Genomic DNA, 15704 nt, shown 5'->3' with positions numbered 1-15704 from the left:
ATACTCATAAGGGTGCATTCTGTGTTCTCGCATCCTCCCGAGTTCGTTCTTCCAAGGAAGCTTGGCAAGACCTGTCTCAACGAGAACGCAGGTCCGTTCTTTGCATTCTTGGAATTGAGAAACAGCCTGGGACTGACATTACTTCCCCGTCCTGGAAGGATCGTCCTCACGCCCCACAATATCCGGGGGGTGGAATACAGACATGGGACGGCAGGAATCCAGAGAGTTACCCGTTCCAGGAAGCCATGGAGGCCTCCACGGACAGGCCCTCCATAAGCCTACTGTAACTTGGGACAGTGGCTCTCCTTGGGCTTGACTTGGGGACTGGAGTCCTCCGTGGGCTGGACATGGGAACTGGAGCCCTTTCTGTGCTAGACTCGGGACTGGAGCCCTCTCTGGGCTAAACTCGCAGACTGGAGCCAACACTGGAGCGAACTCTGGGGCTGGAGCTGACACTGGAGCGAGCTCTGGGGTTAGGATGAGTGCAGAGAACCGTCTTTTTCTCCTCATCCTCCTCCTTTGGTTAGAGGTGAATGGCAGGGCTGGTGGGCACAAAAATGCCATGGCCGGTTGGCTTGACTTCAGAACGGCTGGCAGGCTTGGGAATGCTGAAGCCGAGGTGTTCTGTCAGAACACCGGCTTGTATACTTTGCCTAGTCCCATTTCACTTCCTGTCTTTTAACCGTCCTATCATTATAAAAGACAAAACTGCCAAAAATGAATCTTGATAAAAGTAAATAAACATGACATGGTAACATACTGACTAAATTTAAAGCACATTTTCATCAAAGAAAAGACTACAAAAAAAAAAAAAAAGAACAACAATGCCCACTATAATAATTTATAATGAATCATAACATAATGCGACTTAAATTAACTTACATTTGTAACTTGTTGCGTAAGTTTAAAGGAGTAGTTCACTTCCAGTACAAAAATTTACAGATAATGGACTATCCCCCTTGTTATCCAAGATGTTCATGTCTTTCTTTCGTCAGTCTTAAAGAAATTATGTTTTTGGAGGAAAACATTTCAGGATTTCTCTCCATATAATGGACTTATATGGTGCCCCCGAGTTTGAACTTCCAAAATGCAGTTTAAATGCAGCATCAAAGGGCTCTAAGGACGAAGGGTCATATCTAGCAAAACAATCTGTTATTTTCTTAAAAATTTACAATTCATATACTTTTTTTAACCTCAAACATTCATATTGCCTTGCTCTGCGTGAACTGTATATTTCCAGCTCATGCTCTCCGGCTCACACTATGTCGAAAAACACCCATTTCATTTTCTCCTCCAAATTAAAAATTGTCCTACAATGCTGTTTTACTATTTTTTGTAAAGGGTGTTTGACCTTTTTTTAGGTTGGGTTAGGTGAACTTTATTTGTCTCCCATGGAAGATAATTGGCTTGGACAAAGGGCGTGCTGCACAAAAAGACATAACTTAACAGACATATTAACACATAAAAAATACTCAAAGTGTTCACTTTGTAAACACTGGGTCTGTAATTCTGCAGTGATGGAGGATGATTTTGAAGTTGGAGGAGAAAATGAAATTCCCTAACTGTCATGAGCTTTCTAGTACTGTATTTCTGTTGAGGATGGAATACTTTACAGCTTACCTGAGATTTACAACCAGACCTAGTATAAAAATTTGAACTGCACTCACTAGCACTGCAACAGGTTACGTCATCCTCCGCTAAGAGAGACCTCACGGGTCTCCTGAAGCCATTCGGCTCTTCCCTCGGGCTGTAAGACTGTGTAATGTGTGTTATCTCAGTGAAGACACTCACACTGCTTACTCTCTCTCATTGTGCACACACACACTCACACACACACACACACACACACACTCATAAAGTCAGTAATAAATGGACAATACCAGACATGGAAAGCCCAAACATAGTGTATATGTTGCGAATATGTTGTACATGCATGAACATGTCATAACGTTAATGCTTGTGTGTGCATGTCAACAGAAGACGGCCAAAACGATTTATGCACAAAACTTAAAGGCGAAAGGTCAAGATATACATAAATGTAAATGTTGTGTGCAGAGGGGAGGATTGACCTTAAACATTCACACACACACGCACATCGTTTGGACCCACACCCTTGAGGCTGCATTAATGGATGCTGCGTATACGTATGAATGATTAATAAAACCATTTAGTGTGTGTACTTGTGTGTGTGCAGGCTTGGCTGCACACATTCACTGAACACTGAGTCTTGTCATGGCCGCAGTGCTCCAACTTTCTCACACTACCGCTGAAATGAATAGGCCATTCCGACCCAGACCCACAGAAATGGAATGCTCATCATTCACAATGTGACACAATATGTACTATTATTATATATATGTGTATCCATTTCAGCTGCTATCAAAAGATTACTATCAGCTGTGTTTATGAAAGTTCATTTCTCCACTACTGCAAATTAATGCAGAAAATGTAAAGAAAATTTCATCTGGGGCTTCAGTAGAAAACATGAATGCATCTTCCTGTCTGAACTCTACCAGTAGTAGGAATGGGCTTTTTGAGAAGTTTTGTATTTAATAATAAATAATAATAAAAGGAAAATGAACTTTTACACATTTTACACCAATGCAACATGATTCTTTTCTTTTGAAGGGCTAAAATAATAATAAGTTATATATTTGTACACAATCGTTCGAAGATTTGGGGTTTGGGAAAGAAATAAGTGCTTTTATTCAGCATTGAATAAAGCTTTATTTATATTGATGTGACAGTAAAATAAATATATATAAAATAATAATACAAAAGATTTCTATTAAAAAGCTGTCCTATTCATCAGAATCCCTAAAAAAGTAAGTTGGTTTCCACAAAAATAGCAAGCAGCACAACTGTTTTTTAACTGTGATTAGACCTGTGTTTGAGCATTTCTGAAGAAAAATGTATGTATCACTGTATAGGATTACAAACAGGATTACTCTGTTTGTAAGGCTGCTGCTATTTTAAAGTTAGTATTTCATACTTCACCTAAAGTAGTAGATATGGACTAATATGCTTCTGTGCTTCATCTCTCTCTGTCTCTCAGAACCCGGGCCAGGTGCATGAGCTGCTGTTGGACGTTATAACGTGGGTGGGGATCCTGCTGTCTCTGGTCTGTCTGCTCATCTGCATCTTCACCTTCTGTTTCTTCCGTGGTCTCCAAAGCGACAGGAACACCATCCACAAGAACCTCTGCATCTCCCTCTTTATCGCCGAGACACTCTTCCTCACTGGAATCAACCGTGCAGACCAGCCCGTACGTCTCACACACACACACACACACACACACACACACACACACACACACACACACACCAGCTCCATATGGAAAGTTTTTCAGTTGGGCACCTGACTCTTGTTAATTACAGAAATGGAGAGGGTCTTTGACCTCTCGTAAATAACAAAAATCTAATTGTATCCTCAGAAAGAGATAGAAAGTGAGAGTAAGAGAGGAGAATATAAGCAAAGACAAATGGAAAATGACAAAGATAAAATGCAGGAAGTCTGTCGGGAAATTTCTGAAGTGATGACAGAACAGACGGTTAATACTCAAAGCGTAGAGTCACAGATCACACAGATTCATTCAGTAGATAGTTTCAGCACCTTTTGTGCTTAGCGTGTATGTCTTTGTTACAGATCGTCTGTGCGGTGTTTGCGGCTCTGCTGCATTTCTTCTTCTTGGCTGCGTTTACATGGATGTTTCTGGAAGGCGTACAGCTGTACATCATGCTGGTGGAAGTGTTCGAGAGCGAGTATTCGCGCACCAAGTACTTCTATCTCACTGGATATGGAGTTCCTGCTGTTATAGTGGCTGTGTCTGCCGCCGTGGACTATCGCAGCTATGGGACCGAAAGAGTGTATGTATATGGCAGATACAACTGGCAATATAATGCACTTTTTTTTATTTATTGGTCAAGAAAAAATAAACACGCACCATGTGTGGACAGTATGTGCCATTAAACAGCCTTTTCAGCAACATTTTAATTATAAATCACCAACATCAAAAATGTAAACAGTTACATAATGTTTCAAAAAAATGCACAAAAATGGCACTTTGTTATAGCACACACACTATATGTGTACATTATGTATGAAAAAAAGATACAAAGCTGTCACTGTAAAGTGCAAAAGCTACTTTATTTGCCTTTTTATGGTACACATCAGTATTTTAAAAGTACATATTTGTACCTTTTGACAGTTTGAGTGTCTATATTTGTCAGATAGTATGCCAGTGTGGTTTTATTGTGTTCACTTGTTTATACAACAGTTATTACAAATATTTTAGTTTGTAAGGCAAAATTAATTTCCAACCGAAAAAAAAATCTAATTGAGGAGAGCTTTGAAAGACACCATTTGAGAGAAAACACATTTATACAATTGGACTTTTGACTCAAAACCTTTTAGTTAAACAGTTTACCCTACATAATTAAAAGTACACTTATTTTACATAATTATTCCATACAATGTTTACACAAGGTAATCCTCTTAAAAAATAAATAACTTATAAATCAAAATCCACTAGAAATTAAATAAAGGCATTGCTTATTATTCATCGAGAAAGCTTTCAGTAGATTTTGGAACTGACATAAGGGGGAGGTAACACTTGAATTGGCCAAGCAGACACAAGTATCAGCCAGTTAATCTGTCTGGCCAATGTATTGGTCTATCACTAGCGTGATGTTCAAAATGCATCTGTCGGCTTCCAATTTTGCTTGCAAAGACCAAGTTGCCTTCTTACAAGCAATGTTGCCTTACGGTTAAGGAAGATTGTTGGTTCAATCCCAGGATTTAGTGACACGGGAAAAGAGTTACTGAGATCACAGACGTGCTCTATTAGCACAGTGCCCTTGAGCAAGACACATCACAGCAGACTGCTCAAGGGGGAATGGCTATGCAATTAGTGCCCTGAAAGTCACTTTGGATAAAAACATTACTGCTTTGTGGCAAATGACTTCATGAGCACAAATAACTCGACTCAAATCAATTATTAATTCACTCATTAAAGGGATAGTTCACCCAAAAATAAAAACTCTTGTCAACACGTACTTACCCTTATGCTATTACAAATGAATATACTGTAATAATACTTGAAAAATATTTCAGCTGTTTTTTCCTTAAAATGAAGGTCAGGTGGGTCCAAAACATTAATTTCTCTCTCTCTCGCTCTCTCTCTCTCTCTCTTTCTTTTTATATAAAATAAATGTATGTTTATTTATCAGTAACACATTAAGATGATCAAAAGTAACAGTAAAAACATTTGCATAGTTGCAAAAGATTGTTCTTTTGAACTTTCTATTCATCAAAGTATCCTGAAAAAAAGTATCACAACACCAATAAGGAGAAATATTTATTTTGCATCAAATCAACATAAATTAATAAGTTTATTTAGCAATTACACATTAAGTTGATCAAAAGTAACATTAAAAACATTTACATAGTTACAAAAGGTTGTTCTTTTGAATGTTCTGTTCATCAAAGAATCCTGAAAAGAAGATCAAAACATTAATGATAAGGAGAAATAAATCATATTTAAATATGACTGATATCTGAAGACACTGAAGAATGGAGTAATGGCTGCTGAAAATCCAGTTTTTCCATCACAGGAATAAATTACATTATATAATATATTAAAATAGACATTATTGTAAACTGTAATAACATTTTAGAATAGGTTTTTTTTTACTGTACAATATGTTTGATCAAATAAATGCAGCCTTGGTGAGCACAAGAGACTTTAAAAAAAATTGAAGAAACTCTTACCCAACACAAACTTTACAGTAAGTACAAAAATATGAATCAAATTATAGACATTCCATCTAAAATCAGACATGTCATCTAAAAACATACTTCTCTCTTTGATAGCAATAAGCCACAAAATGACTTGACTTGTGATCAGTCAGTGGAGGAAATCACAAATCCCTCTAATGCTGTCTACTCCAGCAAAATGTTTTGCAAGTGCCAAACGCATCAGATCAGGTTGTACTGAAAGTCGCCTGTGCGTTCACGAGTTCTGAAATGGGCAAACTGGTGAAATTGCCCTAATTCATATTCATAAAGAAAACTGTTCAGCTGGCATCACTGCAGTTAGTGGCCAGACACAGCCGTAAGGGATGTTCACTCAGATAAATATTTCAGCAAAAATCATCATTTAAAGATGAGATGCTGAATGTGGCATATGAATAAGTGGTGGTCACTCAAGCACAAAGTCTCACCAGACCACAGAATTAGGTCACACTCATTTAAAAACTAGAAATGAATCGAAGGGAGGGGGGGAGGAAGAAGAATACTATTTTACCGCATGTCCTGTTAACCTGAGCCAACACTGGAGATCTAAACAAGGGTGTAGGGATCCTTAATGCACGGAAAACACGGCCGTGCCACTTTTAGAACTTTCGTCCCCACACTTTTTGGCAGATAATCAGTGCTTTTCATGCCTTAATGTGTCCCCCACACTTGCTAAATTTTTCTACGCCTCCATATAAAGACCATGGTAGAGAGGAGCATAAATTAAGGTGTTGTCATGGCAGATGGTTGGTGAAATCAGTGCCAGGCTGGTAAGAGCAAAAATATAGCACAAAGAGCATGTCTGCGTGGCCTAATCCCAGCACACATGAATTGAAATTCCTAAAATATTTATAATCCTATTTGGTTTCTGCATTCTCTAGCATATGGTATCTGTTCTTTAAAGAGGGAGCATGTTTGACTGTGTTGGTGGCCTGGAACACACACACACACACTCTCTAACAGCAATGCTTCCACTCCTGCTGGGCTGTAGAGGTGATTTCAGTATAGCAGAGATGAAGATTTTAATAATTCAGCTCTGGGTTGTCAGTCACCCCTTGAGGTTCCAAATGTTCCATGGCCAATGAACCCGTTCTGAATGCGATGATCAACCATACACCAGAACATAACGTGAAGATTCCTTTCTGGAACTTAAACTTGCTTTGATCTTGGTTGGAGATCAGTTTGATTTGAAAATCTCCCTCTTGTGCTCTTTTTCTGTGTAGGTGCTGGCTAAGGTTGGATACTTACTTTATCTGGAGTTTTATTGGGCCTGCTACTCTCATCATCATGGTGAGTTTAACACACACAAACACACACACTGGGAGTTTAGAGAATGATAGAGCAAAGCCAATTCCACACTGGCGCACACCCACACTCACACGGGGGGTTCAGATAATGGTCTGCCGAGGGCATTTTCCCAATTATGGGAAAGTCACAGTCAACCCACCAGACAAGCTGAATGTCCCCATTGCTATATATATAGAGAGAAAGAGGGAGCGTGTGTGTGTGTGTGTGTGTGTGTGTGTGTGGAAGTTAGGTTTTCTTTATCTTTTTTTTATTTGTATATATTGTAACATTTTTAGTAGCGTTGACATTTGTGATGTACTGAAATTTTTGTGAGAAAATAGGCTGAAATCTCAGCTGAAACACTGCTTTAAGAACAAGTCAGACAACCACATTTTTTAAAAAGATTTATTTTTGGTGTTATTAGTATAAGACTGTGTAGAAGTGACAGGAATCAAAGTGGGAGAGAGGGGGGGGGGGGGGGGTGAGAAGCCACTGTGACATGTAAAGAGATGCACATGGACAAAAATGTTTAACATTTATGCAGTTTACATTTGTTAGTTTTTTTCTAATTGTGTACACACAATGTGTGACGTAATCCAAACACCATTATAATAATAAAACAAATAATAACAATAATTCAAACCAAAAAATATGTGTATAAAGATGTTTGTGATAGTCAGTATTATTGACAGTGACGGATGCATAAATGTTGTTTTCAGGCTTAGAAAAGCATAGAGAAAGATGAATCCTCCATTGAGCTATTCTGCATTAATTTAATTCCATAATTTTCCATTCCAAAGATACATTTCTGATATATAAGTGATTATACGCTCAGTAAGGATTTCATGAATCACAAATGAATTGTAAAGTCCTCTTTCATAGTTTTAAATAGTTTGTATCATGCATTTATTGTTTTGTGTTGCAGCTAAATGTTATTTTCCTGGGCATTGCACTATATAAGATGTTTCACCACACAGCGATTCTGAAGCCTGACTCCGGTTGCCTGGACAACATCAAGTAAGGCATTTATTGTGTTTCAATTTGTGTGTACTTTATTGCTTTTCTTGCTTACACTTCGACTGTCTTTATTTTCACTAAACACACAATAGTCCTTTAATTCTGGACCGTTCCTTAGAGGTGTTTAAATTAGAAGAATGTTCTACTGCCTATCTAAAGTTAGACAAAGTTTAAAGTGTCTTTAATCTGTCATTTTCTCCCTTTTATCTGCCATTTTCTCATGGGACCGAATCAGTAATGATTAAAAAAAAAAAAAAACTTCACATAAATCGCATTCCCTGTGCTATTTATTCAAATTAAGTCAGCATCATCTTTAAGAGCTAGGACACTTGGGGCTGGCGTATCAGGGTGTATTGATACACAGCCAGTTATGTGGAGGATCAGAAAGTGTGTATTGCACAGTGTGTAGCAGGTCTCATCTATACACTACAGCCCACTGGCAGACAGTACATACTGAATCTAGGTTAGTTAGCATATTTCAGTAATTGATTATTCTTTTTGATGTTCAAAACACAGGCAGAGGAGTCACTGTTTAAAACTGTGACCCAAATGCAGAAATTTTGAAAAATATTCATGTTATACAACTGTTACAGTACTCTTATTTGATTGGACAAGTGGCATTCCAGAAACACTGATATGTAGTACAACAGCAGTGGGACTTTCCAAACTGTCAATTTGTACATTTGTATTAGGGGTTTTCAGGTTATGTCGATTTTAATGGTTCAAAACTCTGATTCAATTTGAGTAAGTCATTGAATCATTTACCGTGCTCAACCAAATTGTTAAAAAGCACTGATTAATTCAAGAATGTCTCATATTATAGTATTATTAATATATTATTATGGTACTGATTTTATGGCTTTTTTTTTCTTTTTTTTTAGTTAACAACTGAAATAAACCTAGTATTGCTCACAGCCATGCAACGGATGATTCTACTCCGGCATCTTTGGAACTTTTTTCATGGGTGAACAAAGATACTAAATATTAACTTCTACAGTTACCACTTAAAAAAAAAATATATATAATAACTGTTATAAAAACTGCATATTTAAGTTTACAAAGCTTTATTGTGAACAGCTATAGTACCACCAAAAGTATTTTGATCTTTTAGCCACACTTAAAAATGTACAAATGTCAGTACATTAAATAATAAAAACCTGTTCTGTGCCAATTTAAATTACAATTTAAAACAACAGTTTTCTGGTGCATTTCTGTAATGCATTCCGTTTTTTCAGGATTTTGATGAATATAAAAGTTCAAAAGTACTACATTTATTTAAAAAATGTCCTTACTGTCACTTTTGAGCAATTGAATTTGTCCTTGATGAATAAAAGTACACATTTCTTTCAGATAATACCAAAAATCTTACTGACCTTAAAGTTTGAATGGTGGTGGGTAGGTGTGTATCTCTGTCTTTATATATATATTTGTATATTATTTCCACACAGTGGGATAAACTCAGATTTTTGTATCTATGGCAACTTTGCACTCTCATATACCGAACAGAAGAGTTTTCCTCTCAGCATACAGTATATATTGTAGCCCTATTGCCATTATCTATTCCTAACCTTACTACTATTAGTCTCTTTGTCACCAAATCAGTAGAAGAAAAAAATACTTTTTAATGAGCTGAGAGAAATGCCTCTGCTAGCACAGGATACAAGATGGCCGATTTAATAAAGTAAAAGTTAAGTTAGAAAATCTGGCCCAGTCAAAAATGTAGCCTCAGCACAAAATTCCATCCAAAGTTCTGAAGCTGCCGTGTGTAGAATGGATTATCTGGGCTCCTGCAAGACTATTGGCTACTGAGAGCTTAACCCCACCCACCATCGCAGCTCTCACTTTGTCATAAGGTGCAAGGGCTCCTAAACGTACTTGCAGTCTGGCTCTTGATGTTGTTTTTTTTTTCATCTTATACCATCACATTCCATCCCCCAATATGTACATTTATGTGGACTGAGAAAATTCAACCATATTTCACTATCATTATCATAAGTAGAAGTTTTCATTTTGTTTGTGTTTTCCATCTCTTGAGTTTGTTTTGTTTTATTTATGATGTTTATGAATCATTCATCAGCCTCATCTGTCTTTTTTTTTGCTTTGTTGTTTCCTTTTCCATCCTTTTTTTCTGTTTTACATTTCAGCTTTCTGTTGAGGCATGGCTTGTTATGGATAGTCGCTGGTAAGGGTCTCCAGCCAATCAGAAGTGCCAGTTCTGTGAATCACGCATTCTGATTGGAGTGTTTAGCTGTGTAGTACCTCCACTGTTTGATTGATTCTCTGAATGTTAAAATGATTTAAGTGATTCATCAGTTCTCCAGTGTGGCTCTTTGAAATGAACAATGTAATTATAATTCTTCATGAGTGCGTGTTCTTTCTCTCTGCATCAGTCCCGACTGAGTTGGTTCAAAATCAATATTTCTGTCTGTCCGTCAGTCAGTCAGTCATTCCATCTTGATCCACCATTATTTATTTATTATTATTGTCTCTGATGGAAACATAATTCATATTTACTGTCTCTCTGCATATCGTCTCTAAAGTTTCACCCTGTCTTTCTGTACATCTGTCTCTGTCTTTCTCTGTCTCATACTTTCTAATGATCTTTGTTTCAGTGCCAAACATTAGCCTGTCACATTAGCGCAGTTCACAGTATAAATGGTTTGCAAGCTTATTATGTGTGAGTTTAAGTGTATGTGTGTTTGTGTGTGTGTGTGTATGTATATGTCTGTGTAAATGACCCCAAAGACTAAATTACATCACTAAGTGAGTGTGAGGCTCAGTGCTAAGTACAGGCTAGTAGACATTATGGCTGGAGCCAGCTTGACATTTGACTGCTGTAGAATAAAGCCTTTCTCTGAGACAGTTTATAATCTGATCCTACTATTGTCAAACTGAGGAAACAGATACAGTCCAATAAAATAACCTAACATTTTAATATAGTTAGATAATATAAACTAGCTGAGGTCATACATGTGTCGAGTGTGTGTGAGTGAGAGTTGAGCACTTGATCTGTTTAATTTATCTTTCTCTCTCTATCTCTTAGGTCCTGGGTTATAGGTGCCATAGCTCTGCTGTGTCTGCTGGGGCTGACTTGGGCATTTGGGCTGATGTATATCAATGAGAGTACAGTCATCATGGCATACCTCTTCACCATCTTTAACTCGCTGCAGGGAATGTTCATCTTCATATTTCACTGCATCCTGCAGAAGAAGGTGACACACACAAGCGCAAATTCACATAAGTGTGCTTCTTCGATTAGTGGCACTTTTGACTACTTGAATGTTTGAGAATGTTTGTTATGCATTTATAACATTAGATCATGGCCTTGATCAAGTGGGTTTTTTATATTGTGTGTGATGCTTATTCAAGTTTTTGCGAAAAACTAGTTTGCTACTAGGGAATACTGTAAGTGTATCTCAAATATTTGTTTCTTAATTCTCAAATACTAACTAGGTTGGAAATAGTACCTACTGAAGCTACTCTTAGATCAGTGTAAAAATAATATAAAAAATTATTTTATATAAAGAATCCTGAAAATTCAGTTAAATTTTTTATATATTTTTATAAAAAACAGTTATTTTAAATTATAATAATAATTATTTACTATATTTTTAATCAAATAAATGTAGCCTTTGTGTGCACAAGATTCTTAATTACCCCCCAATAAATAAATAAATAAATAACAGTAGTATACTGTATATAAAATGTTCTTTTTGAAAAGTGCAAGTAAATGCATAAATACAAAATAAATATAATTTGTTTTTAAATTTTCATCTTAAACATCTGGTAAAATTTGAGTCATAATGAAGATCAAATACATTTGAATCTGTCCTCTAGCTAGAAAGATTATTTTTTAAATCATCCTAGCTGACAGAAAAATCCCCTCATTTGAAGAATCCTGCATGTATGTTATGCAAACATCTGCAGTACTGGAATCACGTGCACATACGCATACTGAGGCTCAATTGACCTCTTTCCTGGGCATTTTACTAAGGGTTTACTGGCCTCTCATTAGTAATGATCTCATTAATCAACCCCTCTGTCACATGCATGCTCAATTAGAGACCCTCAGCTCATCAGATTTATTTAGCTCATGATAGATTTTAAACCTTTTAATTATCTGATGGCCGACCGGTGGATTGCTTCCAGAGTCATTTAGCATGAAAATGCTCATATCCTCATTAAACTGGTGCATTTTAGCTTTAAAAGGAAACAGATATTGTTTCAAGAAAAATAATATACATATGTGTGAATATTTCTATCATGTATTGCCAGGCAGAAAGATTGGACTGTTGTGGAATTTGATTATGTATTCTGCTAACCAACGTTTCACATTAAATAGATGTGCGTGCAGGAAACTTCTAAGCCTAAAATGGGGTAATTTTTGAGATTTTTGGCTAATCTACCCATCTACCTATATGTATACATATATATATATATATATATATATATATATATATATATATATATATATATATATATATATATATATATATATATATATATATATTCTCTCAAAGACCCACAAGAACCTGTTTTTACAAGATGAGGGACTGATCTAGGCTTATATGGGTTCTATGGAGACAGCAGTGATTTAAATCGAAAGCTGTTAGTCCTGTTTTGTTGAGATATTTGACGAGTTGGGTGTTCAGTCATCCATAGAGACAGAGGAATAAAACCATTGGATTTTATTTGGCCGATCTTTGAGAGTTTTCTTTCAACAGCTGTGCAAACAATAACATAGAGTCCATGTTAACAACATTAAAAAGCAATTATAGCTGTATTATTGCTGATACAGCGGGGAATTTTGTACTGATATTGGTCATTATTGTTATTATGTCTGGATTTTTGGATGGAGCAATAAAATTTTTGGTCCTTGTTGTTTGAGAATTGAGGCAAAGGTTGTGATGTTGAATGTATGTGTGTTTTTCCTGATTAAGATTACAGCGTTAGGAAGGTCGTCCAGCATGCTAACTATTGAAGTCATGGAAGGGATATGAAGGTTCCTGCCATGCCATAAAAGTTCACTTTGCTATTCACAATCGCGCGCACACACACACACACACACACACACACACACACGCTTGCACAAACACACTGTAACCTGAAGGAACTAAGAGGAACCCAGTAAACTCTTTAACACAAGGACACAAGGAATGGTTAATTGATAAAAAAAAGTGTAATCTAATTACAAAAAAAGCTGACTAATTAATCAAATCACAATTAATCACTTACTTCAATATCTGCTAAGGAAATCTCCCAAATAAAGGCTAATGTAAGGTATAAGACAACTTTTTCCTTCAAGCTTTAAAACATGTTAATGTGCACATCTTAATCATTTACTTTACACAAGAAATTAGCTGTAAATAAAAGCAGTTAAATCTGAGAATGTTTATAGACACATGCAACACACACACACACACACACACGTATGTATATATATAATTTAATCAAATAATCAGAATTTTCAGTGGATTAATCATAATTAATCACTATTTGCAATTACACCTGAATCCTAACCATTTTTTTTTTCTGAAATGCGTACCAAAAGATAAATAACAGGACACAGATACATCATTTTCATGTATTGATTCATCAATATGTGGTTCTTTTTTTTCTGAATTTCAAAAGTTTAACATTTACTTAATCAAATTTACCTGAGCACTATATCAAACCATGCCATTTAACTACAGATAGTGTAAGAGTTTTAGGTGAACCAGTGGTTAAATATAGCCACATATCTATGAAATTATGCATAGGGAAGTCGAAAGAATGAACTCAGAAACACAAACATGCGCCCTCTGCACTCTGGGCACTCTTGTTTTTAGGAGGTGTTCATTTGCTCTGCCACAATACTTTAGGATCGGAAGAAGCTCCAGCGTATCAACTACCAAAGTCGTCTCTGTTTATCGAGCTTGGCATGAATGTATTTGAGAGTAACTGTGGTAAAACCTTAAGCTTCTTCGGTGTTTTCGTCGCAGCGCTCGCCGCTGTTTTTTACTATCTTGAGAATTCGGAGATCGACGAGACTTTCCTGACCTAAATAATTTGTCACACTGCGCATGCGTGAAATGTGTAAAAAAAATTTGACGTAATTAGCGACAAACAACTAATTAACGTTGTTAACGCGATATTTTTGACAGCCCTAATATATATATATATATTTTTTTTAGGTGTATCTCAATAGATTACAGTGTCGTGGAAAATTTCATTTATTGCAGCAATTCAACTCAAATTTTGAAACTTGTGTATGAAATGGTAATAATTATTTGTGCCAATTAATTTAAGAGAGTTAACTAAAACACCCTCCCCCCCAGAAAGAAAAAAACAAACAACAAAAACCTTGGTTTACCAAACTGTATGTGTGTATCTTTGCAGGTGCGTAAGGAATATGGCCGATGTCTCCGCACACACTGCTGCAGCGGGAAGAGTGTGGAGTCAACCATCTCCACTTCAACAAAGACCAGTACAGCCCGCACACCTGGACGCTATTCCACCAACTCACAGGTAACACGCTCACACACCTGCAGGGGATCCTCCAAAACCATCTCAAGTGATTTTTCTAGGCCAGTGACTGGTCAATGCAGTCATCAGCTTGTTATTTATTTGCACGGAAAGCAGTTTAGCTCTGGCGTTTTTCTTATTCATGGATGAAAACCGTCCCACATGACCCAATTTCCCATTCAGACTTATATAAAATGGTGCACTGAGTTTTCTGCTCACCTCGCTATTCGTGAATATAATCAGAAACTTTTTCAATTCTGTATTCCAATTAGCCATTAGCCATAGTACAGTGTCAATAAATGTAGACAAAAAAGGAAAATAAAAACCAACCTCACTGATCGAATGTCTGTATTATGTGTGATGTAAAATACTACATATAAAAGAAGTTATCCGCATTTGGTGCATAATACAATTTATTTGTTTGCTTTCTTTGGACACTGCTTTCCTTTCGCTTAGAAACTGAGCATCAACCCCCTCTCTTTCTCTGTTGTCAGAGTCGTATTCGTAGGATGTGGAATGACACTGTCAGGAAGCAGTCAGAGTCATCTTTCATCACCGCTGATATGAACAGCTCAGCAACTCTCAACAGAGGTAAAGCCAAACACACACACACACACACACAAACGAGCACCCATATGTAAACATGTACACAGTATTCATACACAAACATATTGACAGAAACTGTACACACATAAACACACACACACACACACGTTTGTTTTTGTGTGTGACAAGTGGGGACATCCCATAGGCGTAATGGTTTTCATACTGTACAAACTGTATATTCTATGGCCCTTCACCAACCCTACACCTAACCCTAACCCTCACAGGAAACTTTGTGCATTTTTACTTTCTCAAAAAAACTAATTCTGTATGATTTATAAGTGTTTTGAAAAATGGGGAAATGGGTTATGTCCTCATAAGTCACCCACTCCTTGTAATACCTTTGTCATACCCATGTCATTATACAGAGTTGTGTCCTGATATGTCACAAAAACATGCCCCCCCCCCCACACACACATTGTTTTACCCTTGTCCTTAAGCCAGACTTTTAATCTGAATAAATTAGTATTATATGTCTCATAAAATATGAGTCATCACAT

The 15704-nt window shown here is 36.7% G+C and overlaps 1 protein-coding gene across 9 annotated transcripts in view; it reads left to right on the top strand.

Moving 5' to 3' along the window:
* LOC113044263 (adhesion G protein-coupled receptor L3) overlaps positions 1-15704 on the top strand; it is a 102423-nt gene that overhangs the window by 80477 nt on the left and 6242 nt on the right. For all 9 annotated transcript variants that reach the window (XM_026204083.1, XM_026204078.1, XM_026204076.1 and 6 more), the window contains exons 15-21: positions 3056-3265; positions 3646-3866; positions 7017-7083; positions 8006-8097; positions 11141-11309; positions 14476-14604; positions 15096-15192. In XM_026204083.1, the coding sequence (XP_026059868.1) occupies positions 3056-3265; positions 3646-3866; positions 7017-7083; positions 8006-8097; positions 11141-11309; positions 14476-14604; positions 15096-15192 (985 nt within the window). The remainder of the gene's footprint in view (positions 1-3055; positions 3266-3645; positions 3867-7016; positions 7084-8005; positions 8098-11140; positions 11310-14475; positions 14605-15095; positions 15193-15704) is intronic.

This window comes from Carassius auratus, chromosome 26 (assembly GCF_003368295.1).
Source record: "Carassius auratus strain Wakin chromosome 26, ASM336829v1, whole genome shotgun sequence".
NCBI lineage: Eukaryota > Metazoa > Chordata > Actinopteri > Cypriniformes > Cyprinidae > Carassius > Carassius auratus.
This window is presented reverse-complemented; position numbering and strand designations above follow the sequence as displayed.